The sequence below is a fragment of the Pseudorca crassidens genome, chromosome 3, assembly GCF_039906515.1.
Source record: "Pseudorca crassidens isolate mPseCra1 chromosome 3, mPseCra1.hap1, whole genome shotgun sequence".
Taxonomy (NCBI): domain Eukaryota; kingdom Metazoa; phylum Chordata; class Mammalia; order Artiodactyla; family Delphinidae; genus Pseudorca; species Pseudorca crassidens.
The window spans coordinates 144,827,009-144,854,030 of NC_090298.1; the positions used below are offsets into that span (position 1 = coordinate 144,827,009).

General features: G+C 49.0%; 1 protein-coding gene and 1 long non-coding RNA gene across 3 annotated transcripts in view; one reads left to right on the top strand and one right to left on the bottom strand.

Annotated features, from left to right (window-relative positions):
• Positions 1-27,022, bottom strand: part of ERGIC1 (endoplasmic reticulum-golgi intermediate compartment 1) — a 106,277-nt gene that overhangs the window by 56,466 nt on the left and 22,789 nt on the right. Inside the window, exon 1 of one of the 2 annotated variants that reach the window (XM_067732837.1) lies at positions 21,400-21,497. The exons of the other annotated variant lie outside the window; for it this stretch is intronic. Within the exon in view, the coding sequence (XP_067588938.1) occupies positions 21,400-21,482 (83 nt within the window). The 5' untranslated portion in view covers positions 21,483-21,497. Of the gene's footprint in view, positions 1-21,399; positions 21,498-27,022 lie in introns of those variants that run through there. 2 annotated transcript variants of the gene reach the window in all.
• LOC137220878 (uncharacterized) lies at positions 24,943-26,437 on the top strand. Its single transcript, XR_010941824.1, has 2 exons — positions 24,943-25,015; positions 25,347-26,437. It is a non-coding gene; the product is annotated as an uncharacterized lncRNA (long non-coding RNA).

The window sequence follows — 27,022 nt, forward strand, 5'->3', positions numbered from 1 at the left end:
GGCTTTGGAGTCAGGCAGACGTGGGTGTAATTCTGGCCAGTTGTTTTAAGGGGTAAGGCCCCTAGAATCAGACTGCCCTGGGTTCAAATCTTGGCTGGTCTTCTTCCTTGCTGTGTGATGTCAGGCAAACGACGTCCCCTCTCTGAGCCTCAGTTTCCTTTTCTGTACTACTACGAGACCCCGCCAGGCCCCTGAGTAGGGGAAAGAAACGTCAGCGGAGGAGCTGACACAGAGCGTTCCCAGGCACTTGGCTTCTTCCCCTTCACTTGACGAGCAAGCAGCTCTAAGTCCACAGCCATTTCCCAGCTCTCTGGTGAAGAGGCTGGCAGCTCCGCCCTCCAGGGGTGATGGGCTGGTGGATGGTTCCTCTTGGGTGATTGGGAAAAAAGGTTAGTGCCGTGCTAACCCCAATGCAATGACATGGAAATCTTGCATAAGATCTGATACTTGACTCCTGTTGCGTTCACTCTAATGACACGTGAAAGGTGCTTGGTTCCTCAAGACCTCAGAGGAGAAAACATTCCTATAGGCTGCAGAGCTAAAAGCTATCACTTTCTCTCCCACCTGCTCAGCCACCAGTCTCCCGTGCTTAGGGCCCGAAGGGCACTAAGCACTGGGGCTGGGAGTGTGGTCAGGAGGGGTGGGGGCCTCATGTGACTCAACTATCCATCCCTACTCACCTCCCTTATTCTGAAAATGCTGCCCACTTTACCTGTGGGAGGCATATTAGAGGAGAGAGTATGTACTGGGGAGTTAGCCTGCCTGGGCTTAAATGTGACCCCACCACTGTGTGACCTTGGAAGTGTCCGTGAACCTCTCTGTGCCTCAGTTCCTCTGTCTGCAAAGTGGGGGCAACAACAGTAACTATCTCACTGCATAGGGATTAGAACCAAATGACTTAGTGCACATAAAGCACTTAGAACCATGCCTGGCACCCAAAAGTACTACATCAGTATCTGCTGTTACTATGATTAATGTTTATTAGGCTGACATTTATGAGCACCTACTACGTGCTAGCCCTCTTTCAGGTACTAGAGACATGGAGGTAAAATCAGCCCTCAGCTCTGTGTACCTGTAGTTTAGCAGCAAAGACAAAGAGGGGACCAAAAAGGAGAACGTGGTGCTGCCCCACCATGGGGCATGCTGGAGGTGCCAGATGAACCTGGAAAGGGCACCTGGGGTCATCTTGAAGCTTCCAAAAAGAGCTGATGTCTGAGCAGGAGGATGGGAGAAAGGGTAGGTGCAGGCAGAGACTGGTCCAGGTAGTAAGAACAGCAAAAGCAGAGACGAAGAAGAGGATGGAGCCTGACGTGCTGGAAGGCTAAGTTTACCTGCCTGTGGTGCTAGGACGGGAATGGAGGGAGTGGATGCTGGAGAGGCAAGAGGGGCTTACAAGCCAGCTTCCTGGTCCAGTTAATACGTGGTTACTACCCTGGGCCCACAGCCAGAAACTGGGCCTCATGGTTTAATAAATATATGAGCCACCGTTTCAAAACTGGGAGTTTTATGGGAAGTCAAAGGCTGTCCAGGGTGAGGAGCGGGGAGTGGCCTAGAGCAGAGTGTCCGAACCTGACAAGGGTGAGAGAGGGAGAGATGGGAGATGGTTGCATACAGGGGGGCTGATCAAATACATAAATACAGTGAGGATAATGGGGGCCGGGTGCCTCACTGTTAGGGAAGGGAGGTATACACAGAGAGAGAAGTAGAATAAACCCCATGGTGTTAGAGTGGAAATGAAGGTATTGCTGTGAATTCGTGGTTTTCAGCATACACAAATAGAGAAATATCCATGTGTGCAGACACATCACGTATACATTTATTTCCTAGCTCGGTCTATAGAGAGGGTGCAGGAACACTGACAGCCAGACAGCAGTGAGCACATCTGGACCTCAAACCTTGGCTTCTAAATATCATTCTTTACTCAGAGGAATCAGCTCCTTGGAGAAATGGCTGATTCCAGGGCTGGGTAGGGAAAATGCAAGATGAGCTTGGAGTATCTTCTTATGTCAGAAAGCAAGAAAGAATGATGGGACATATCAAAAGGACAAGAAGTCAGCTTAAAGGGGCTCCCGCTGGCCAAAGAAGGGGCAATATAAGCATTAAAATCAACAATCACAGTAATAGATTATGACCCGTTAGATAAAATAGGAAGCCAAAGATCTACATAGATGTAAATAAACAAATAAGTAAATCAAGTCTGATGAGGAATGGGATACTTCCATACCTTCTAAGTAGCCCCCCCGCAAATCTTTATTAATCATAAAGGGAAAAAGGTAACTTTACAGAGGAGAAACTTGACAGACATCACTGTAATCGAGTGACCAAAGGGAGTGTCACCAGTAAGGAGACACATCATATGCCTCCTGATATGAAGTACTGGGGAGGGTACCCCATCACCCCTGTGGGGAACTTGCTCAAGCGTACAACCTCAGATGAATTATGAGAAAACATCAAACAAATCCAAACTGAGTGTCATGCTACAAAATGACTGGCCAGCATTTGTCAAAAGTATCACGGACACGAAGGCCAAGTAAAGACTAAGGAACTGTCAGAGACTGGAGGAGACTAAAGAAATGTGACCACTAAACCCCCCAGGCTGTCCTGGATCAGAGAAAGGACATCAGTGGGACCACTGATGGGATTCGAATAAGATCTGTAGAGTAGCTAAGAGTACTGTAGAATGTTCTTTTCCTGGTTTTGAAAATGGTTTGGTTATATAAGATGTTATATAATGTTATATAACGTTTAAGGAAGCCTGGGTAAAGGGCACATGGGAAGTCTTTGTATTATTTTCGCAATTTTTTGGCAAGTCTTCAATTATTTCAAAATGAAAAGTTAAGATCTTTTTTTAATTTAATGAAAAAAATTTTAAAGCTTAAGCGGGAGATTTCATGTAAAAATCCCACCCAGCTTGCTTTCTTTGTGTATGTTTGGTCCCTTTAGGCATCAGAATTCGAGATGCCGGCTTAACAAATGTTGGTCCGGTGTGCTGGGTGTCAGGCAGAGCGTGTCTTTGTCAACAGAGTGAGGGGAGATGAAGGCTGAGCGAACAAAGGTCTAAGAGAGGAGGCGAGACTTGGACAAAACTATAGGAGGCAATGGCAATCAAAGAAGGTAGGTGCTCCGGAAAGAGTGAATGACGCAAACCAAAATCACTGCCATCCCACGTGGGGTGTGTTCCCACGTATATTTGTATTTAAGTCTCATCTCACAGTAACTCTGCCAGATACTGATATCCCATTTTTTCAGGAAGAAAACTAAGGCTGAGCCATAAGCAACTTGCTCGAAGTCAGCAAGTCAATTTAGCAGAGCTGGGATTCATACCCAAGTCTGGGTCCATAGGCCATTGTCCTTCCGCTGCCCTGTACTTACGGGAATCAGTTTAGAGCTCATTTATTGGTAAACCGAAGTCTCAAGGTTTTGCTTATTTGCTTTTCTGAAGATGCTGCCCCAGAGCAGATGGGGCTCTCTTGGAAAACAGGGACCAGCACAAAACACATTCATTCATTCAATAGGTATTTACTAAGTACCTACCAGCAGTGCTCTAGACGGTGGGAAAATGCAAGTGCTCAAGGTAGACATGGTCCCTGCCCTCATGAAACTGTCGGTCTAGCAATGCTGTTGGCTCCTTGAGAAGGGCCACCTAAACAGAATGTTCTCTGATAATGATTCCGTTCCCATGCCGCAAATCCAAGCTGGGGAGTGGTGGTAGGGTAAAGGGGTAGCTGAAAAGGACCCTGGGTTCAGAGTTGACCACAAGCCAAGTGAGTCAGCAGTGAATGGGCCACCGGGAGGCTGGTGAGAACCCAGGCATGTGACAGATCAGGAAGTCAGCCGTCGTCTCTGGCTCCCATTAGTCAGTCCCTCACTGCGGTGATGTGGTGATGCGATTAGATGTGGCCACCCACTGTCAGGAGAATGTAGAGGAAAGGGTAAGGAGAGAGGGGGAGAGGGGAAAGGATGCTTAGTGCACATCTAGTGTGTGCTGGACTCATGCTAGGCCCTGGACCGACATGTTCTCATCTAATTCTCTCAGCCAACTTGTGAGTTGGGGATTGTTATCCCATTTTACAGATGAGGCTCAGAGGCTGCTGACTTGGCTAAGCTCTCACACCTATGAAGTGTCACAGCAGGGATCTGAATCCAGGCCCAGTTTACATTCTTGTTGCTTTTCCCAACGATGTGGGGATAAACCAGGACCATGTGGGTGGAAAATACTTCTTAGGAAGAAAGATTAAAGAATTGGAATTGCTTGGCCTTAAATAGAGAAAGCTAAAGGATAGATTCTTTGTTTGTCAAAAAATGTTCTTTCCCTGTCCTCCCCCTAGAGTGTGAGTTTCTCACGGGAAGAACCTGGGCCTCCTTGCTGCCCAGCCTTGCCCAATCCAGGCCCTTGGGGAACTGATCTGAACGAATGGGTCAAGGGATGAACCTATACAAAGATAAGGTCCACTGGCTGGCCCCATAAACAAGATTAAGATGAAATGGATGGTGGGGAAGCTGAGTGATGGGTCCTCAGGGGTTCCTTGTACTGTATTTAGACATGTTCACTTACAAAAAAGGCAAAATAGGCTTAAATGAAAGCAAGAAAACGATCAACTGGACTAAGAAAGACTGAGCTAGATGCCAGAAGAATGGGAGCAGTGCCCAGAGCCAGGTGGACCATAGGTTTGTCACCTGTTGGAACAGGACCCAAATGCGGAGACCCCAGGGGACCTCCTGCCTTCACCACGCTCTGCTGTTGGGTCTAGAAGGCGTTCTGAGATCACTGTGTCCAACCCATTCATTTTACAGAAGAGAAAACAGAAGCCCCAAGAAGGAGTGACTCACCCAATTCAAGGTATAATTAAACTCAGAGTATTTAAAACCAAAACAAGCCAATAAAAAGCTTGTGAAATCCTTGTTATCTCATGCTCTTGAAATGTCATATGCTACTGACTTTCAACCAGGTGCAATCTGGGCCCCCCAGGTGAGTGTGGCGATGTCTGGAGATATTTTTGGTTGTCACCCGGGGGAGTGGGTGGTACCCAGCAGGTAGAAAGCCAGGGAAGCTAATGCATCCTCCAATCCTACAAGGCACAGCCCCCTACAACAAAGGATACCAGCCCCAAATGTCCATGGCACTAAAGTTGAGAAACCCTGCTGTAGGCAGAGAAAACCTTCCCATGCGGGAAGCTCATTTTCCCACTGAGCCCATGTTCTCTCCACAGAGACGCCTCCAGTTGCCTCTGCTCCGTCTGGGTGAAGTCATGGCCGTGGCCTTGATCGCCCCTGCGGTCTTTCCCTGTCCTTTTCCGCTCTGTGCCTGAGAAGGCACACTTGCAGAGACCTGGGCAAAGGAACTCCCAGGGAAGAAATAAATATCCCCCTGAATTTGTGACTTCTTATAAAGGTGCAGTAAGTACGAGTGTCACCATCTGAATCAAAAAGGTGCTCAACCCGTGCCTCTAACGTCACTGTAACTTAGGATCAGACAAATTCCTTAGGATAAAATATATGTCAACATCAGAACTAGACGTCGATGAGAATATAGGATTTACTTAACAGAAATTCACTGTACAGGCCACATCTAAGCCTACAGAGCGAGGGACGGCTGCATAACCTCACCCAAAATAAACACGCATAAGTCTTCTCTTGCTCCCAAGCAAGGAAACTGCTGCTGGAAATCTCTGACTAATGGATTTCTTCTGTAATTTCTTTTCATAGCAGAATGCCTCAACTCTTGCTATTTTAACTTTTGCTGCTTGGGACCTCACTTCTCCCCTGCTCTTGAAGACAAATCTCAGATCGCCCTGTGGTTCGCCATGTGTGGGCGGCCACCAGGCAGGCGCTCGTGATGTCACTGTTTCCACGGCCTAATGAAATTAGACGCCATTTAGGAGCAAGTCATTGGAAGTGGTGGGTCACTCATCCCAAAAATAGTCAGTGAGGCTTTAGTTGGTTCTTTGGCCTGCTCACCCCTGCCCACCAGCCTGTCAGAGCCCTCGGTGTCAAGCCCAGGGAGCTGGGTGAAAAATGTGCTTGTTGGTTCACTTACTCATCTCTTCCACCTTACTGAGAACCACTGGTGTGTGTGCACATGCATGTGTGTTGAAGGGCACACAGAGGTTAACAAATGGATGCACCAGAGCCTAACGCGGCTGGGAGAGAACCGTGCAAGCACCAGTTCTAATCAGCCCCAGAATCACTCTCACCGCCCCCGAATCCTGTCCTTGACATTCAAACTACGACTGTGAGCTCACACACCATTCCTCCCTCTGTCAGAAGGATGGGGAAAACATCTGTCTGTTTCCAGCCCAGATGGAGGAGCTTAGAGGGGGGAATAATGATAATAGCAATCACAGCTACACTGCTACTGTTCCCATTGTGAGGGATCACGGTGCACCCGGCCTTGGACTTGGACTGTCCATTCATTAGCTCACATCCTCTGTACAGCCCTGTTCAGTGGATACCAGCATCCTCCCCATCTCACTTGCCCAAGATTCTGGGCCAGGATTTGAACTGCTGCAGTCTGGCCTCAGGACCTCTGCTCTGTCCACTGTACCCATGCCTGTCTGGGACAGGGAGACAGGCTTGGGAGCAGGAGGCCTGTATCTGCAGGAGGGCTGGGTGATGATGCTCTGTGTACACAGTACTAACACGCACACAGTTCTCTCTCCAGCCCATCCCCTGTGGCTCTCTCCCTGAATCTTGGTGCCCTTGTGAAGGTCACTCGTCTACAGGGTGACCTCCCAGCTTCCATCGCCTCCACCTGTGACCTCTCCTGTCTCAGAATACCCTCTCTGACCACAAAGCCCTGGCCAAAGGGAAAGAGGAGTACATTTGACTGCTGAGCTTCCAGAAGGCCCCTCTCAAGGCAGCCTTCCTCACCTTCCTGGGCGCTGTGGACGTATACATTCCCGGCACAGCTCCGAGACGGCTGCAGGGTCTTCCGCTCTTGCTGGGCTGGGACCGTCAGGTTTGTTCTTGAATCCACTGTGGGTCGTGCGGGGCTGGGCCCATTAACGGTATTCAGTAAATTCCAGGTGAAAATATAAAATGACGTAGGCACAGGGCTATTACTCACCGCTGCACCAGCTGTAACAGCAAACAACTGGAGGCCATCCAAATGTCCATCCAGGGGGACCAGTTAATAAACTACAGACCATCCATAAGGTGGAGGAGGATGCAGCTATAAAGAGGAATGAGGAAGGTCTCTATAGAGTAAGAGAAAAAAGCAAACTGTGGAACACTGTGTTCTGTTAAATTTTGTGTGTGTGTGTTTGGGGTGCAGAGCAGCTGGAGGTAGCGATAAAAATAAATTTCCAACCTTGTTTATATCTTTAAAAAGAAACAATAGAAGGTGTAACCAAAAGCTAACACAAATGGTTACTTCTATTCTTCTTAGGAGATGCATAAAAATATTAAATATTTAGGGATACATTTGACAAAAGAAGTGCAAGACCCATACACAGAACACAATAAAACATTGCTGAGGGAAATTAAAGAAGACCTAAGTAAACAGAGAAATACACTGCGTTAATGGGTCAGAAGACTCGATATGGTTAAGATGGCGTTGATCTGTAGATTCAACTCAATTCCAACCAAAACTCCAGCAGGCGTTTTTTGTAGGATTTGGCAAGCTGATTCTAAGATTCATACGGAAATGCACAGGACTTAGAAGAACCAAAACAACGTTGAAAAAGAACGAAGTTGGATCTGACCTCAAGACTTCCTATAAACCTTACAGAAGAAAACATAGGAGAAAATCTTAGTGCTCTTAGGTTAGGCAAAGACTTTAGATAAGACACCAAAAGCGTGATCCATAAAAGAAAAAATCATAAATAAGGCCTCATCAAGATGAAAAGCTTCCGTTCTTCAAAAGGCATTGTTAAAAGAATGAAAAGACAAGCCACATACTAGGAAAAATAGATGTGAATCACATGTCTGTTAAAGGGTTTCTATTCAGTATAAAGAACTCACAACTCAGGAATAAGATTTGAACAGGCATTTCCCCAAAGATTCCCTGATGGTGAATAACCACATGAAATGAGGCTAATATCAGAGTCATTGGGGAAATGCAAATTAAAACCACAGAGGTACTATTAGAATGGCTGAAATTATAAAGACTGGTCACACCAGGTGTTGGTGAGGATGTGGAGCAACTGGAACGCTCAGGCGTTGCTGGCGGAATGTAAAGTAGTATAACCACTATGGAGTAGAGTTTAGCGGTTTCTGAAAATGTTCAATACACGCTTACCCTGTGATCCAGCCATGCTATGCCTAGACCTTTACCCAAGAGAAATGGAAGTATTTTCCCCTACAGAGACATGTATATGAATATTCATGGAAGCTTAATTTGTAATAGTCACAAACTAGAAACAACCCAAATATCCATCAACGGGCAAATGGACAGATGGCATATCCACAAAACAGAATATTACTCAGCACTGAAAAGGAATGAAGTATTGACAGGAGCAACATGGATGATTCTCAAAATAATTATGCTGGATGAAAGCCAATACAGTATGATTCCAACTATATACAATTCTAGAAAGTATAAACGAATCTAGAGTGACAGCAGATCATTGGTTGCCCAGGGAGGGAAGAGGGGAGAGACTTGAGGAAACTCAGGGGGGTGATGAATATGTTCATCATCTTGTGATGGTGGTTTCATGGGTGTATACATATGTCAAATTTCTCCAACTGTACACTTTAAGTATGTGAAGTTTATTGTATGTCAATTATACCTCAATAAAACTGTTGGAAAAAAACTTTTCCATGATAGCCACGAATGAAACACATCAAATACATTAAGCAACCTATGAGTTCATAATGATACTTCATAAAACAAAACCCCCCAAAAAGCCTCATTGGATACCTTTGAAGATGCTAAGCCATTATTCTGAAAATTGGTAAATAAAGAGAAAGCATTTATTCCGATTTTTTTTGATATACACAATGTATATCTAGGTAACCAAATAGCTGATGAGGACAAAGTCCTATTTTACAGAATAATTTCAAAGAATAATGTGGAAGGACAAATAGAATTAGGAAAATCATCATTGTGCCTTCTCTGATGAAATACTGGATTTAGGCATTTACCAGCAAGGATGGGAAGTTTCATAACAGATGCATCAGGCTGCTGCCACCTGAACCCAGTGACTGGTCTTAGCATCTCAAAGGGAAGACAGCAAGTTATTCCGCACCCCTCTCAGTGTGATGCAGTAGGAGGTACACAGCACACTTCTTAATGACGGGCCTAGAATAGCCTCACATTTCACCTTCCATTTGATCCTTAACCCACAGCAGCTGGATGCCAGGCCCCCCTCACCCACTCTCTCTTCGTGCTCTAGCTAAGATCACCCAAGAGTCCCTAAGGGTCTGATGCCATTGGCTCTCCTCAGTACTGCCTCTGCACCCATCCTGCTGACTGTCCCTTCCTTCTTAGATCTCTCTCTTCTCTTGGCTGCCTAAAGTACCATGGCATCCTCACCCTTCAGCATCTTCTGTGTCTGTTCCTTTTCCTCCTCCTGCCCCTGATATCTTGGTATACCCCCAAGGGTCTGTGTTGAGGCCCCTTCTCTTTTAACTCCCACCCCCAACTTATCTATGCCTTAATTTACTGTGCCGAGTTCCAGAGAGACAGGAGAAGGTCAACAAGACAGAATTAGTCCCTGTCCTCGTGGCGCTCACACAGTAATGCCCCAGGAGCATCCTCATTCCTAAAGGCATCATGCCTGCCCTTCACACTTGACAGGTGCAGAACAAAACTCAACAGCACCTCACACAAAACCTGTTCCCAGAACAATGAGGTAGGAGAAACCACAGGGATCACGGAATCCAAATGTGCACATCTGTAGACAGTTAAAGTGAAACACGGCAAGGGCAGCAACAGCTTGTGTTAGAGATAAGGATCTCTGACTCTTTCCAAGTCACAGCCTGTGTCCTCCTGGGGTTCCCAAATGTCTGAGAAGTGATGAGATGTGCTGTTCTTGGCCACCATGATGAGCAAGAAAGTAAAATAGCTGATCAGGAAGATAACTACCCATCCAGGCGATTCTCAGAAAGTGTTTTAGATGGGCTATCCGTAAAATGATGGAGGCCTCACTGGACTGGACAACGCCCTTGCCTGTTGCCTGGACCCAGGCTCATGGGGGAGAACGAAGCCCACACACAGCAGGGAGGGGGCACCAGTCTTACTATTCTTTTTTTTTTTTTAGTCTTACTATTTACATTTAGTTGCATTAGCTCTAAATTCTTACGCAATCTGTTCCTTGAACAGTCAAGCAAGCATGCTCTCACCTCAGGCCCTTTGTCCTTTGCATTCTCTGTATCTGGAATGATTTCCCCTCAGATCTCTTCCTGTCTTGCTCTCTCACTTCTTTTAGGTCTATATTCAAATGTCACCTCCTCAAAGACCTGTCTTGGCTACCAGCTAAAACACACCACTCTCCATCTCCTTACTCTGCTGCCTTTTCCTTCACAGCACTTGCGATCACTACCTTGTGTTACGCGTGTTTGTGCACTGTTCCACTCCATCACTAGAATATAAGTTACAGGAGAGCAGGGGCCTGCCTGCCGTTGAATTCCACTGTATGCCCAGAGCCTAGAGAAGTGCCTGGCACACAGTAGGTCTACAGAAATACTTTGGAATGGACGAAGGAGGCAGTGTTTCTCGAAGTCTGGCCCATGGACCACTGCCTCAGAATCCACCAGGAAGCTGGTTAAGTGTGCAGATTCCAGGGCTCCGCTGCAGAATGAACTAAACCAGCATGGGGGTTTCGCATTGCCAAAAAAGTGCAGTTCAGGAGATGTCAAGGCATGCAAAGACTGCTACGGTATAAGTCAAGTGTTTATTTCCAACTTCAAATTTATTTCCTAAGACTTTCTGCTTGCACCCACCTGAGTTACTACAGGTCAACAGAGGGACAGGCAAGGGGACTGGTATTTCCCGGGCTCCTACCCTATGGGCCAAGCACTACCCAAGTCCCTTGATCTACTTTATCCCACTGAATCCCTTCCCCCTCACCCACGAGGTACCATCAACAAATGTAGAAACCAAGACTCAGAGAGGCTTAGCCACTTGCCTAAGCTCACACAGCCAGCAAGAGGCAGGGTCAGGATTGGAACCCAGGTCAGCCTCACCCAGAGGCTGCGCACTGACTCTCTGCGGCCTCTGCAAAGCTCCATACCAGCCCCTGGGGCCCTTGGCTGTCCGTGCTGACCTCCCTTGCCCATGCACAGCCTGGCACCGACAGCAGGCTGGGGGTGCTTGGTGAGCGAGGGAAGGAGGAAGGGTCCCATGGAGCTATGGAACTGTGGTGCAGTGCCACTGAGGCCCCAGCAGAGCACAGCTGAACGGGGGTCCCCTCACCCCTACTGCCCCACCCCACCCTGCAACAGCCCAATGAGCTCATGCTCCCCCAGAAACAGGAAAGGCCTGGTGTCGGAGCCCGAGGCCGTCAGGCTGCCAGGGCTTGGCTGGGAGTCAGGCTTCCCACTCGTCAAGGCCACAGGGAGGGAGGGCTGGTGGGGGGGGGGGGCACAGCCAGGGCCCCCAACGTGTTTCCAAATCACTGGAAACAGGACGCAGCCGCTGGCCCCACACCAGGACACAACAACATCCCGAGCTCAGATGCTATAAATGGAAATGTATTCTTAGAGGGGCAGGACCTGAGCAGGGTTTTTCAGAAGTGACCCATCATTGGATAAAAATACAGACGGCATTTAAATGTTGAGCGGCGGAGCTATTCCGGGGATTAGATTCTCACGCTCCTGGCTCCCCGCCAGGGCACGGCCTTCAGCAGACATTTAAAAGGAAGAAACGATTGGTGCCGGTGTTTTAAGTTTAGGAAGAGAGAACTGGGGGAAAAGACAGCTGTGCCGAGATACCTGTGGAAGGGGCTCCCTTCAAGGGACCCCAAATGTCCTTTGACCTCCACCTGCCCACAGGATTCAGTTTTACTCTGCGCCACGAGACCACCTTTTGGACTACATCTCAGCTACCTCGAAAAGTGAAGGCTGAGTTTTGGCTAGGCCTGGGGTTAGAAGCCTAGGACAGGATTAAGATTTTAAGAGATTTGCAGATAAGGAAAGTATAATAGAGAAAAAGCTGGAGGTGGCCCTGGTGTTACGAGGAGGGCAAGGACAGAATTTACTGAGCACCTCCCAGGAGCCAGCCTCTTGACTCACGTCATCTCATCAAATTCTCAAATCCGTTCGAGATACCAAAATGAGGTTCACCCCTATTTTTAAAGGAAAAGGAACTGGGGCTCACAAAAGACTGTGTAGAGGGGGTGAGTCTCAGGCTGAGACCCTGAGTGCAGGAAGACAAGCAGAAGTGAGGCTGGGGAAAAGGGGTGGAAGGACGTCCCATGTGGAGCGACAACTCCGGCCAAGTTTCATGGCTCCGGAAGCCCAAGGTCACTCAATCAGCAAGTGGCAAAGCTGAGGTCTGCGTCCTCGTCTGTCTGGACATGAAATTACTGTGCCACCCTAGGGAGCAGCTGTGTGCCTTAGGAAACAAGGTGGTTCACAAGTTAAAAGGTGAGATGTTCAGACAGTCCCATGCAAAAAGGCACAAGGAAAGGAATCAAAGGGTTCTCCTTGTTGGCCTGGGGGAGAGTTTAGTTGGTGACCGTTTGCCTTTGGGCACGTCTTGGTACTTTTCAGTTGTTCTATAATAAACAGGTTATAAATGGAAAAATAAAGACAGCTAGGGTCTTAGGAGACCTGTTGTGGGCTCCCCAGCCCCTGTCTCTCTATTATCTGCCTCTTCACCCCATGACCCCAACATTTTGTTGCAGAAAGGCCCGTTCTGTGCCAGCTCTGTGCCTTGGCATGCACTGTGCCCTCTGTCTGCAGCACCCCTCTCTCTCCTTCTCTGCCAGCTCATTCATTCTCTCTGTCATTACTGAGTGCTCACTATGGACCACGCACTGTTCTAGGTGCTAGGCACACAACAGTGGTCAGACACAAAGCTCTCTGCCTTCACCTAGCTTACACCACAGTGGGGGAGACAAACAATAAATGAACTAATATATGTCAGTGCTATGAAGAAAAATAAACCAGGCTAAGAGAATAGAATATAATGTGGGTACTGCTTTAGGTGGGGTGTGAGGGGTGTCAGAGAAGGTTCATCTGACCAGATGACATGCAAAACACATATCTCATTTAAGTGAGACAGCAGCCACCTGGATGTCCACAGAAGAGAGCTCCAGGTCGAAGGGATGGTAAGTGCAAAGGCCCTGAGGCAAGGAGCATATTTGACAGGTTCCTCCAACAGCAAGGAGGCTGATACAGCTGCACTGGGAGGTGAGGTCAGAGGCCCCAGGTAGTTCTTTAAAACTTAGCTCACACACCCCTTCCTCTGCGACACCACCTCCAATCAGCATGAGGCTGGCTGAGGCACCCTATTCTGGGCTGCCATGGCCCCTGAGCGTCCCTCTGTCATCATTTGACACATGGTGTACTGTCATTATATATGTATTGCACATTATATATGTACCATCATGAATGAACAGCACATCCCACTATGTCTCACTAATACTATTGGTGTCTACCATCAACAGATGAATGGATAAAGAAGATGTGGTATATATATATATATATACACACACACACATATATATATATATGCACACATACATATACACAATGGACTACTACTCAGCCATAAAGAATGAAATTCTGCCATTCACAACAACATGGACGGACTTGGAAGGTGTTACGCTAAGTGATATAAGTCAGACAGAGAAAGACAAATACTGTATGTTATCACTTAAATGTGGAGTCTGAAAAATACAACAAACGAGTGAATACAAAAACAAAACAAAACAAAACCTGTGTTACTTTACCATTTGTTTTCCTTCTATCTGTCCTTTATATCATAGCATTATAGTCATTAAAAAAAGAAAGCTACTACTGGTGTCTTCCCCTCAAAGTTCACTCTCCAAGGGCAGGCACTGGTCTTATACAGTGTGGGGTCCTCATTACCCGGCACTTAAGTGGGGAGCATCATTTTTAAGCAACAAGAGATCCGCGGAGTCACAGAAGACTGGTGGTCTTTCCGGGCCAAGAGCTCACCTGAGACGTGCAGGTGAGTCCCCTCAGGGAGCTCCAGCAATGAGACGTCACAGATGAGACCTATGTGAGGCAGGAAGTGGGTGACTGAGAGCGGGAGGGAAGGGGGCCTCCTCCCTACCTCCCCATTTCCTCCATCTGCCTCAACCTGTGCTTTCCTCATGAGCACATAGCTTATCAGAGCCCTCGTTTTCAGGAGAGCCCACATGGGAAGATAAAAACTTAAAACCACTTCACCAGGGGGTGATGATTCACAGGCAGAAAACATCCCTCCCTTTGAAAATGATTCCAGGAAACAGCAAGCATCCCAAATGCATCAATGGGCCCAGACACTGCTCCCCTAGCTGCTCACATCACCAAATGAGAGGCAACCAGGCACTGTGTGTCTCTGAAGGAAGTACACGCTCCCCAGTAGAAAATACCTGTTGAGGCTAGGCAGGTACTGAGATGAGAGAAGTGGGCCGGTGGGGCCTGCAGCAATCGGAGGGTCCACAGCTTATCTAAAGAGGGTAGAAAGCCCCCCAGCTTGGCCCATGGCTGGAACAAGGAGCCCCGGGGCGGCCAGATCAGGGAAAACCAGAAATCTGGGGCTTATGGGAAATTACCAATTTAAAAATGATGGCAACCAGGGTTTTTTTGTTTGTTTTTGTTTTTTAAATAAAATAATATGCGAATCAAAGAAAACACTTCTGTGGCTCACATTTGGCCTGAAGACTATCAGTTTGTGAACTTGGCCTCAAATCTTGAAGTATTTTTGCATCAGAATAGATGGCAGGACTGAAAAAATAGGAGAGGGCAAGAAGACCTAAGCACTGTAAAACCAGAAGGGAACTTTGAGATCACGGAGTTCCTGTGTGGTCAAGGTTTGTCTCAGGGATCAATTCTAGTGGCTGCCCAGCTGCTAAGGCTGGGACTGGACTCAGTGTGTACGTGCTGGGATGGATTAGCAATGTCTGCCAAGGACATGGGACTGGGGGCACCGGTGACGCTCTTCCTGGGTAGTCAACAAGGCTGATTTAGTCCAGACCCATTTTAAAGGCAGAAAAACTGAGGCTCAGGAAGCAACACTGAATTGCCTAATGTCATAAGTGAGAACTACCTGTGAGTCGCACCTGGGGCTCTTCCCATGACACCCAGGCGCCCCTAAATCAACCAAAGACTTATCTTAGAAAGAAGTCATCTCTGAACCAACACTGCAAGTCAATAAGGAAATTTGACTTTAACAGTGATTCATTTTATCCACAGCTCTGTAGGGACAGAACCTTTGCTAAACAGCAAGGGGGTCTGAGTCCTGACAAAGCCATCTGAGGATACTGCCCACGGCACGCACACTGTCCCAACTGAGGGCCTTGAGCTGGCTGAGGGGCCTGGCACCAGAGGGAGCCTGGGTGCACCTGAGAGCCGAGGCCTGCCTTGAGCTGGGCCTCCTCCCTCGCACTCAGTGTGAGTCAGGGCTCTCGACTTCAGGGTGCTGGCTGCAGAATTTTCAGTTTTACTTGGCTCTTGAGCAAAACATACTTTTCCAAGGACATCGATTCAACTGAGCTTGAGTTTTGCAATGCCCTGGCAGAGGCAAGGCCAGCCTCCCTGAGCACACGCTGTCCCAGGCAATGAAGACCAAAGAATATGGTCATCACCTCCCTCACCCACTCCTTCCTCCTCCCCAAGTGGGAGGATCAGTCCCTCCCCTGGCAGAGCCCCCTGGCGTGCCTGCCGTCCCACAGGTAACCCAGCCAGGGAAGCCCTCCCACTCTGCAGAGCCGTGCCTCCCCCCCATTCGCATCATTGCCAGGGCTGGTGAAGAACACAGGCCAGGGGGTCAGGCTGGCAGTGGCTCAAACATCAGCAAGTACATCGTGTACCTCTTTGTTTTTTAAAAACTAGACCATCGTTTATAGCGGTTTTAGGTTCGCAGCAAAATGGAGCAGAAGGTACAGAGACTTTCCCTTACATCCCCTGCCCCCCCATGACACACACGTAGCCTCCCCCACTATTAACACCCAGCACCAGAGTGGGGCATCTGTTACAACGGATGAACCTGCACTGAAACGTCATTATCACCCAAAGTCCATAGTTTACAACAGGGTTCACTCTTGGTGTTGTACACTCTACGGGTTTTAACAAATGGAAAATGTCACGCATTCACCATCATAGTATCATACAGAGCAGTTTCACTGCCCTAAAAGTCCTCTTGCTCTGCCTATTCATCCCTCCCCCACCTCCTACCACCCCAGGCAACCACTGTTCTTTTTATTGTCTCTATAGTTATGCCTTTTCCAGAACATCATGTAGTTGGAATTATATAGTATGTAGCCTTTTCAGCTTGGCTTCTTCCTCTCAGTAATACGCATTTAAGTATCCCCCATCTATGTCCTTTCATGGCTTGCTAGCTCATTTCTTTCTAGTACTGAATAATATTCCAGTGTCTGGATGAACAACAGTGTACCCGGTTTTTCAAGCCCTGAGGCGTGGATCTGCAAAGCCAGGGGCTCTACTGCCTCATGGATTAGCTGTGTGCCTTTGGAAAAAATTTTCTCTGAACCTCCAGTGTTTTTCACCTGTAAAATGGGAATAAAAGTACTGACGACTTCACTGGAGTGTGGGTTATATGTGGAAGAGCACGGAAGGCACGGACGACGGGTCACAGCAGGGAGCAAGCACACGACAGATGTCAGCTGCAATTATCATCACTGCCAATTATTACCACGATGGTGTGGCTGTCACTGCCATTCGTGGGCTTACTCTTGCCTTCTCTCTGCAGAGCAGTACGAGGGGGGAAGTGGAGACAACCCGGGCTTTGGGCTCACACAGGTTGGCGTTCTAATGCTGACCCTGCTTAGGCAACCAGCTAGACCTCTCTGAACCTCTATGGATTACATCCCCCTTCTACTGGGATTTTGAGAAACAAATGTGATCACTAACTGGAATGCAGAAAAAGCCCTTAGCACCCAAAAAGCGATCACAAAAGGTTAGTTCAAAGCTATTTGGGAGAGGTCCTTGGCATTTCCTGTGAACAGCCCCATTGAGTGCATGAGGCAGAGAAGGTAAACAGTGGAGCGGGTGTATTAGAGAACGGAGATGAAAGCCTGCTGGTTAGTACCAGGGCCAGGAGGAACGTCTTCAAAGCAGAGTGAGTATGGAGAGAGGCAAGTGCTGTCCTGCCCAGCCAGGACCCAGCGGAAGTCAGCAAGGAATGGGGGCAGTAACACCTCTGCAGCCTAGCTGGCTGGCAGTCTTCCTGGTGTCAAATGACAGCAGAGAGCTGAAATTCAGAGGCAGTGGCCAAGGCCAGTCAGCATTGTTCCTGCGGCTTCCGAGGGGCAGAACTAAGGACACAGCGGAAAGTTATGGGGCAGCATACATCAAATAGCTCACATGTGCCCACCAGCGAGTTCCATGCCACTGCTGGGCCTGAACCAGGACTCCTGTGCTCTCCCATGAAATGACCTTGGCCTCTTGTCTACAGAGGGCCCACCCACCTGGAAGCCCACGCCCCACCCCCATACCCAGAACGGTCTGTGATGCGGCACACCTGACTGTGCAGTGCAGTGTCAGCAACCCTGGGAGGGAGGAACGATCCCAATCCCCACATTCCAGATGGGGAAGATAAGGGTGGCACTCCCAGGGAGCACTGGAGCTGGGACTCAGACCCTTGGCTTTCAGATTCCCCACAGCCCGGAGGCAAGCCTGGCGTTTGCAGAAAACACCTCATGAATGGTTTCCCAGCTCTGCTTCTGCCCATTCATTCCTTCACTCAGCATCGATTCCGCAAATATCACTAGCATCTGCTCTGTTCCAGATGCTGAGCTAGGCCCTTGAGATACAATGCGAACCAAACAAAGGCAGCCCCTGCCTGCCTGGAGCCAGAGCCTAACAAGCTCTGTTACCAATGTGCAGTTACAGAAGGGGATGAGTGCCAGAAAGGGAAGGCCATGGGCCTCCCTGCTCTTTTAGATGTGAGGCTGGAGGGTGTATGGTCACAGAGGGTCTGGAGCCGGCCTTTCTGGGTGTGAGGCCACGTTCATCGCTCGCTGGCTGTGGCCTTGGGAATTTACTCCATCTCCCTGTGCCTCAGTTTCCCAGTCTGTCAAACAGTGCTGCCTCCTTGGGTAGCTCTGAGGGGGTCCATGTGTTAGTACGGGGAAAGTAGTTATTTAGCGCAGTGCCCGGCCCCACGAGTCAGTGCTCACCGCTTTCCCCACTACTACGAGGCTGCAGGGTGTGAGGTAGAAAGGACCACAAGCATTTTCTTCTTCCCAAAGGAGAACCTCATTCTGCCCCCTCAAATCCCTCCAAGGGCTGCTGCGGCAGAGGGGGCACCAGTGGATCCAGGAAATCAAGTCAGAAAGAGGGGCACGCTGAGGTCCCCATGGGTCCAGGATGAGACGGAAGGTAGGGGATCCGGAGACGCAGGGTTACAGGTGCTTCCCGTGGTGAGGAGTACCCAGCCCACTCCTCCACCTGCCCCTGGGATCTCTGTCCCCACTCTGCTCTCTTCCTGCCTCTCCCCGACTGGCCTTTCCTTCTGGACTCCGCTCCAACTCTCTTGACCTCAAGAGCACGGAGCTGAGATTCTGATTTCCAGAAAGACTTGGAACATTTTAAAAATATTTTTTTATCTGGGTTCAGCAATGCAGAAAAAAAAAAAGCATGTGCGCACATGCGCACACACACCCAGCATCTAGAAAGACCCACTAAGAATTTTCAGACACAGGTAGTAAAGACGTACCGATATGTGCATGAAGGATCAACCCCATTTTGGGGAGAGCAGTTATTCTGGGATGGAGGTGGGGATGCATCGAAGATGGAAGCAGGGGAAGAGGAATATGGGGGCTTAAGGTGTGTTTCTTAAAATGGGGGGAAGGTGTGGATTAGTCTCTGTGCTATTTGATATGCCTAAAATAGGGTGGGAACATTTTTTAAAAAGCTTAGAACTACCAAAAAGAAGTCAGATGCTACAAAACAAGAAAGAATGAATGACTGGCACACGCGACATGGGTGAATCCCATAGATGTTACACTGCATGAAAGAAGGCCGACACACACATACAGGAGGATGCTGTTTATGTGACCTTGAAGGATGGACAAAACTAATCAACGGTGAGGAAAGCCAGGAGGAGGGTTCCCTCTTGGTTGGGGTACTGACCAGGATGGGGCACAAGGGACTCTTCCCAGGGGCTGGGAATGTTCCTCGGTCTTAACCTGGGGGTGGTGGCATGGGTGTATGTATGTAAAAAGCCATTGAGCTGTCCACTTTATGGCGAGCTATACCTCAATTTTAAAATTAATTTAAAATTTAAGAAGAAAGAACATCAAATCATTGGCCAGGTTTGGGAACCCCTTGCGCTGGCTTAGAGTAAAATTAAAGAGATGGTTTTAGAGTATCTTTCTATACCAACTTGATGTTTGATTCTGTCATTTATGCATTTATCCCTACCTCCTCTGGGGACAATCTTGATCAAGGTACAAAGGCAGATACACAGGGGAAGTGTTCCCAAGCCCAAAGGACATGAGCAACCAGGTAGCAATCCTGGTTCTGCCCTCACACGCTCTGTGACCTGGGCTAAATGATGTCCCTCTCTGAGACTCAGTAGTCTGATGAGCAAACATAGTCAGGATTAAACAAGATGGTGTTCAGCACTGTGCCGGGCACATACTAGGTACTCAAAAAAGTGGGACCTCTTACTATGGTTCATGCTGTCATCCTCTAGAGCAGTGTTTTACCAACTGCAAGTTATGACTAGGGAGTTGAGAAATCAACTTAGTGAGCTGTAACCAGCATTTTAAAAAATGCTACAATAGAATAAAAAATAGCTGTTTGCATTGCCTGTATAAAGGAAGGATTGCTATGTTGAGTGTTTACATGTTGTCCGCTGGGTTGCAATATAAAATGTATTTCTTACAAAGGGTAGATGTCAAAATGATTAAGAGCCCTGTTCTACTGAACCCCACGCAGCTCTGTGACACAGCAGATACCACCTCAACATGATAAAGCCTGGTTCTTGGAATTAAGTAGGAACAATAATATAATATGAGAATAATTCTTGTATCTCCTAGAAAGTCAGATGTTGGCTTTCTTTCTCTTTTTTTTTTTAAAGCCAACGTGTTCTGAAGTTGAGGGCAGAGCAGGGACAGCTGGCCAGAGGAAGTGGCTTCAGATCTGGGCTCACAAAGTCAGATCTGAATCCCTGGGGCTAGAAGAAAGGGGTGGGCCAGGCAGACGGAGGGCTCAAGGCTGCCCAGGCTGACGGTGTGGCCAGGTGGGCCCCAGGGCCCTTGGTCTCCTGCCCCTCAGGGAGGGCTAGATGGCTCTAGAGGAGCTTCCGTGGTCCCGCATGAGATGGTTTTAGGTGGAAGCAGGGAAGGGCAGCAATTAACGTGAATCACCCAGTGAGGGAGTTCCTCCCACTCTACTTCTCCATCAATTCTCTTGAATGAGTCTAGAAGAAAGTCTCATTTTGGTTCCAGAGGGTCTTTTAACACCTAATAATCTCACCTTTTAATAAACCGAAGAGCAGGTTTCAGGCTCAGAACCTTCTACCAGCAGGTTCTACCTAAGCTCGAATTTTCTTTGAAAGTCATTGCTTTGAATTTTATGGATACTTTGGGTTCACGGCAAATGACATTGGTTTTACCTTTTCTTTTTAACTCACCTATTCGAATCTTTAAAGTGGGTCCATATAAATAAAACAGAAAGTTTATAATAGTCTGGGTAGAGGTAGATACGGCAAAAGTGTGAAAGTGGCCTGGGAATGGTATAAATTTGGCAGACGCTGCTAAGGACTTCCCGAATCAGTGGCTGCTGAATCCTACCGTGCCTTCGTACAGCCTGACATCAATGGGCGTCACTAAAGGACATACCCTCTGCTGATTAAGCGGTGACAGAACTCAGGAGAAAAGAACCAGAGCCCCTTAAGGAAGGGCAAAGTCAAGGTCAGACAGCCAACCAGCTGTGGAAAATCCTTCAAGGAAACGGGATTTTTCAATTGAAAGGTGCCTACCTCCGTGCCTTAGAACTCCCGTCACCATCACCGGGCCTTTCTGCAAACACATACTCATTCGCGCAGTTAGAATGCCATAATGAAGTCTCCATTAGATTTTTCCTGCCATACTTCTTTATCTTCCCCCTTTATCTAGTGCCATCCTTCTAAACCTTTTATTTCATGATAATCTGAGTCTTACAGAACAGTTGCACAGATAGCACACCCTTCAGCCAGTGTCCCCTCATGTTCACATCTTACAGAACCAGAGAAAACCACAGAAAAATTCTCGAAACTAGGAAATTAATCTCGGTACAATATCATTAAGGAAAAGACAAACCTGATTAGGATCTCACCAGTTTTTCCAGTAATGTCCTTTTTCTGGTCTAGGATCCAATCCGGGGTCCTCCTTAGTCTCTAATCTGTGACAGTCCCGCATCTTTCCTTGTCTGTCATGACTGTGACATTTTTGAAGAGTGTTTGTCAGTTACTTCGTAGAATACCTCTCAAACCAGGCTTGTCTGATGTTTTCCGGTGATTTCAGTCAGGTTGTGCATCTCTGGGAAGAATCCCACAGTGCTGCGCCCTCCTTAGAGCCCCACATCGGGGACATGATGCCATATGTCTTAGCACCTGTGCTGTTAGCCTTGATCACTTGGCTAAGACTCGATCTGCCAGGATTCTCCTGACACTTACTATTTTCCCACTTTGTAATGACTAAATATTTCGGGGGAGATACTCTGAGACTATACAAATATCTTGTTTCTGCTTAAACTTTTGCCCACTAATTTTGGCATCCAAAATTAGTGGATTTTAACTGAAATAATTATTACTGTGGAGTTTTAATGGTGACTTCCAAATTCTATCATTCTTTCCACATTTATTAACTGGAATTACCTGTGCCCTATCTCCTTTCTAATGGTCTTAAAAAAAAAAAAAAAAAAGATCTTGGCAGGAATTTACAAACTTTCCAGTGGGCAAACCTGATCTTGCAAAAAACCATCTCTTTCTACGTTTCCACTGAAAAAACAATCCACTGCATCCCAGGCCTTTTTCCTTCTCATTTTTTCTCTTTTTTTCTTTCTTTCCTTCTCCTCATCCTGCCCCACTCATCACCCTGATTTCCAGAGCTGGTGAGCACCAGGCTGCTCTGGCAATGTCAAAAAACCCAGCTATGCAACGTCCACGGAGTCTATACTAGGCTGGAAATTCACACCTGGGCCTCAGCACGTGCTTCACTGACCAATCCTAAGTGCCTACTATGTGCCAGGCCTGTACGAGGCACCTTAACCTAAACACGCTCTAATCTTTACACCAACTTCAGTAGATCAGCGAGCTGCTTCCCATTTTACAGATGAGGAAACTGAGGCTCGTTCGTTTAGCTAGCAAACGTTTAGTGTCCACACGCACCAGGCACCATTGATAGTGTTGGGGAAACGAGAGTGAACAAGACAGGCAAGGCCTATGAACTGAAGAACTTGTGTTCTCGTGGAGGGGACAGAGCTAAAAAGGGAGTCGGGACTGTCCTGAAGTGTGCTAAGAGCTACAACGGAGCTCACAGGGTGACTTGAGAGCGTGGGACGGGGGCGCTTCAGGCTGAGTGATCAGGGCAGGACCTCTGAGCAGAGACCTGAGGGGAGGGAAGGAGCTGACCATGCCAAGAGCCCGGGAAGGGCATCCAAGCAGTCGGGGCAACATGGGAGCATGGTCAACTTGGTCAAGGAGCAGCCATGCCCACATGGCTGGAGCACAGGGAGCGGAGAAGGCCCAGGATGAGGTCAGCGACACTGGGGGAGGACGCATCACGCAGGGCCCTACAGGCCAGGGAAAGGACTCCAGATTACTCTCTGCAGTGGATTTGCGGCAGTGTGCTGAGCGCCCAGGAGGGCGGACTGCGTTTCACCCAGAGTGACCCCGGCGGTCAGCGACAGAGCCAGGCTCCGGCCGCGGCTGGCCTGGCCTCCGTCTGCCCCAGCCAGGCCCTTCCTCCTCCACACAGCACTGGCCCCGGCCCTCAGGCAGGGCTTCAAACACTGTGGAACTCAGGGTCTGGCTCTGGAATATGTTTTTGTGCTCACTGAGACACACGGGCGCGGCCAACGCCCTGGCTCCTTCCTCACACGAGATCACTCTGGGTCTCCTGCTTGGGGAGGACCTGAGCCCCGGCCCATCCCCTGCCCTGACCGGGGGACCCACACTCGGCACCAGCTCCCACTCAGGCTGTCCTCGATTCTGCCACGCGAGCCTCGGAGCCGTCTGTTTCTCTCGCAGTTCTGTGATGTGCACGCTCTGTTCCCACTGCTTTATCTAGCAAGTTCACGGTCACGCAGCTTGGCGCAGTTAAGGGCCCACACTGAGAAGCCAGGGAGCCTGGGTTCAAATCCCGCGTCTGCCACTAGCCAGGTGACCCTGGGCAAGTTAGCTCCCGATATGTGTTATGTTATTCATAATAACAGAGCCTATACCCACCTCACAGAGGTGGTCACGAGGATTAAGTCAGTTAATAGATGCAAGAAGGCAGCGCAGGTGCCCTGAGAACGCTGCCTCAGGGTTAGCTATTCCTGTCATCAGCATCAAGGCCCAGGCAGGTCGGCCCACCTCCCGCATTGGAGTACCAAGCCCGCTGCCTCGCGTAGCCGCGAGCTCCCTGAGGACGGGGACAAGTCTGCTTCACCTGTCCCTCCCCTCCCTGGCACGCAGGGGCCTGGTCCTGAATAAATGCTGTTTGTTGAAAGAATGAATAAGTAATGGACAAACACGTAGGAGAATGGGATGGGTAAACGTGTGTCAAAAGTTAAGATTAAAAGCTTGTAATTACCCAGGACAAATACTTTCCACAAGCACCTCTGGCTGAGCCGGGGGATTAAGACAAGGCCTGTAGGCACAGCACCGCTGAAAGGCAAGAAACACCACAGGAAAAAAAGTCACAGAGATAACCCGGCCGACAAATAGTCAAGAACCCCAAAGAAATGACTTTGGAGTGAGGGGAACCTGGCCCCCAAATCCCAGAACCACCGCCTACTGGCCGTGCTGTGGTCTTCACGAGGCCACTGTGTCCAGCTGCCTGTCCTGCTCAAGGACACCTGACAGAGGCGGAGGGCGAGGGCTGGAATCTCGCCCGCACTCAGCTGGAGGAGGTACGAGGGCTACACTGGGCTCACAGGGGCCCCACCCGAGGGGCTTTTAACGTGATTCCCCACAGAGGTGGGCAGAGAGGTGACCAGCAGCCCCTGGAGACCTGCATCAGCGCCCTGAGCCTCTGTTCCGACCTGCAAAGCTCAGCTCGCACTCAGAGCCCAGCTGCGCCTCACCTCCGTGACACTTGTTAACTTCCACGCTTTTTATGCCCAGTGCCTAAAACAATGCCTGGCACACAGGAGGAGCTCAGTGCATCTGCTGAACGCACGATTGAAGGAACGGGCTAAGGTACCACCCCATCCTTTCCCTACAGGCGGCCTGATGGATGCGGTGGGCTCAGACACTGGTAGCAGGACCATTAACCCTAGTCAACTCTTACACCCCTCAGTCTGGAAGAAAACAGAAAGGGGGAGAGAGGGCGAGGCTAACTTTGGGCTGGAATGCAGCCCTTTTCAGTCAGCTGGGAATAGCGATAAGGAGGTGGCCATGGGAACCATGGGAATTGGGAGGCGGGGAGGGACGGGCCCCATTCACACAGTGCATGGAGGTTAAGGTTATGGCCCTGGCGGAATGCGGGCTGGGTGTGGGGCTGGGTCTGGAAGCAAAGTTCCTGAATGACTGGCTAGCCAAGCCGGGGCCTTGGTTCCCTCTTGGGAACCTGTACAGCCAAGAGCAGTGTTTCATCAAAACAGGAAAAATCATAGAAGAAAAATGCTCATGTAAGGGGACTGGTATTTACAGGGAACAGCCCTGCCTCAACCCAAAGCCTGAAAGGATAAACTGGGGGTGGGAGGGACACAGAAAGGGGCATGCAGGGCAGCAGAACCATCCCAGGTAAGGCCACCGGCTGCCCACCCAGGTCTGGGGGATCCCGGGAAGCTGCGAAGGGGAGCCTGGGCTAGGTAGGTGGCAGAAGGCAACGTGAGCCTCAAAAGTCACAGCCTCAGAGAGGCTTCTGGCCCCAGGCTCTCTCTGGCCACAGAACCTCCTGACCTGGTATTACCCGTCCAAAGTGCTTCAGAAAGACGGATGTGCTCTCCCGGCTGTTACCTACAGGACAGGGAAGTGGGGACTCTGGCCCCAAACACCTGGCAGGCAGGAGCCTCAGGATCTTGGGCAGATCCCTCACCAACACTCAACCCTGTTTTCTTTCTTTGGACAACAGGACACTCCCACCCGTGTCCGTAGGGCGCTGGGAAGGTCAGCTGAGAGTATGAACTTGGATCTGCTGGGTACACATTAGGTTTTTTCGGGGTTCCTCTGAGCAGCCCGCATCACCATCATCATGATCACATGACAGGCAGTGATTCGGCAAAGGCTCCCGGGCCCCACCCCAAGCTTCCAGGACATATGATCCCGCCATCTGTGACTTTCTTCTGTACCAACACAAGGATTCTCGTCTTGCTAAGTGCAAGCCATGAGTCGCTCCTCTAGTGTGTGAGTAAAGGACCCGGGGTGTGCAGTAGTGCGTCATCACCCTCACCTGCACACTGAAGGAGGTTCTTAACTGCTCTGCTCTTCCCCTTCAGTCCAGAGTGAACTCTTCATGAAGATCTGCTTAAAACGCTTCAAGGGCCAAAGGCTTCTTAGGATAAAGGTCATCTTCCTAATCGTGCCCTGTGAGTCCCTCACGGCCTGGCCCAGCTGAGTCCTCCAGCCTGGGCTCTCCCCGGCTCTGTCCTGCAGCCACTTCCACATGGACAATGCTACCTCCCTACCTCAGGGCCTTTGCCCATGCTGTTCCCTCCACCTGGGCCTCCCTCCCTAATGAACCCCAAGTACCTTTCAGACAGCCACTGAAACATCATTGCCGTGAGGTTTCCCTTGACCTCTACAAGAATCCCCTGTGTTTTCCCCTCACAGACCTCATATCAACTGATAAGTACAAATTTAATTGGATGTTTGATTTAATCGCTGAAAATGAAGACTCTGCGACAGGAGGAGCTATATGCCTCTCGTTCACCACTGGCCGCCCCAGGTGCCTAGCACAACGAACAGCATAAATATTTGTACGTAATGAGTGAGTAAATGGATGAATGAATGAATGACTGAACAAACAGCCCAGGGAATGAAAAGTGAAAAGGGAAGTAAAGCAAAGAGCAGGTGGAGAGACGCAGATTCTACTACCCACACTCTAGGAGCTACAGAGGAAGGTGGAAGACAAGCACGTGGGGAGGGAACTGAGTCATACATGAGGGCTGCCTGGGGTCCTGGGGGTTGGTGACCAGGTGGCCATGATGGAGTACTTGTTGACAATGGAGTACCACGACACTATTTCATCTTGCCTCACACAGTGCCTGGGCGGGGGTGGGGGGTGGGGGTACTAGCCCATTGTTGCAGATGACAAAACTGAGACCCAAGGGGATGAAGGACCTGCCTGGGATCCCACAGCTGGGAGGGGGTGGGGTCAGGGCTGTGACTGCTCATTGCCACACACCATTGCCTAGACTCTAGTCTAGTTCTAGACTCAAGGGGGAAAGTCTCTTCTGCCAGGCATCCCTGCAAGAAAGTGAAACAAATTTATAAGCATCTCCCTGAAACTGCTGGAGCAGAGATGCTTATGCTTTTAGCAGGTAAGGATGGTAAGAAGGAATGAACGGGACTGTCCAGGCCATCAGCTGAGAACTTAGCCCAGCCAAGTCCAATGCCAAGCGTCTCACCTGCATCAGTCCATTTAATCCTCAGAACAGCCCTAGCAAGCAGGCACTATCATTAGGACCATTTTACAGATGAGGAAACTGAAGCTGAAAGAAGTTCCTGTTATTCCTAATCTGAGATGCTTAACACAGCAGATATTCTCTTTAGTGTATTCTTCTAGTGAACTTCAACATACATCAACAT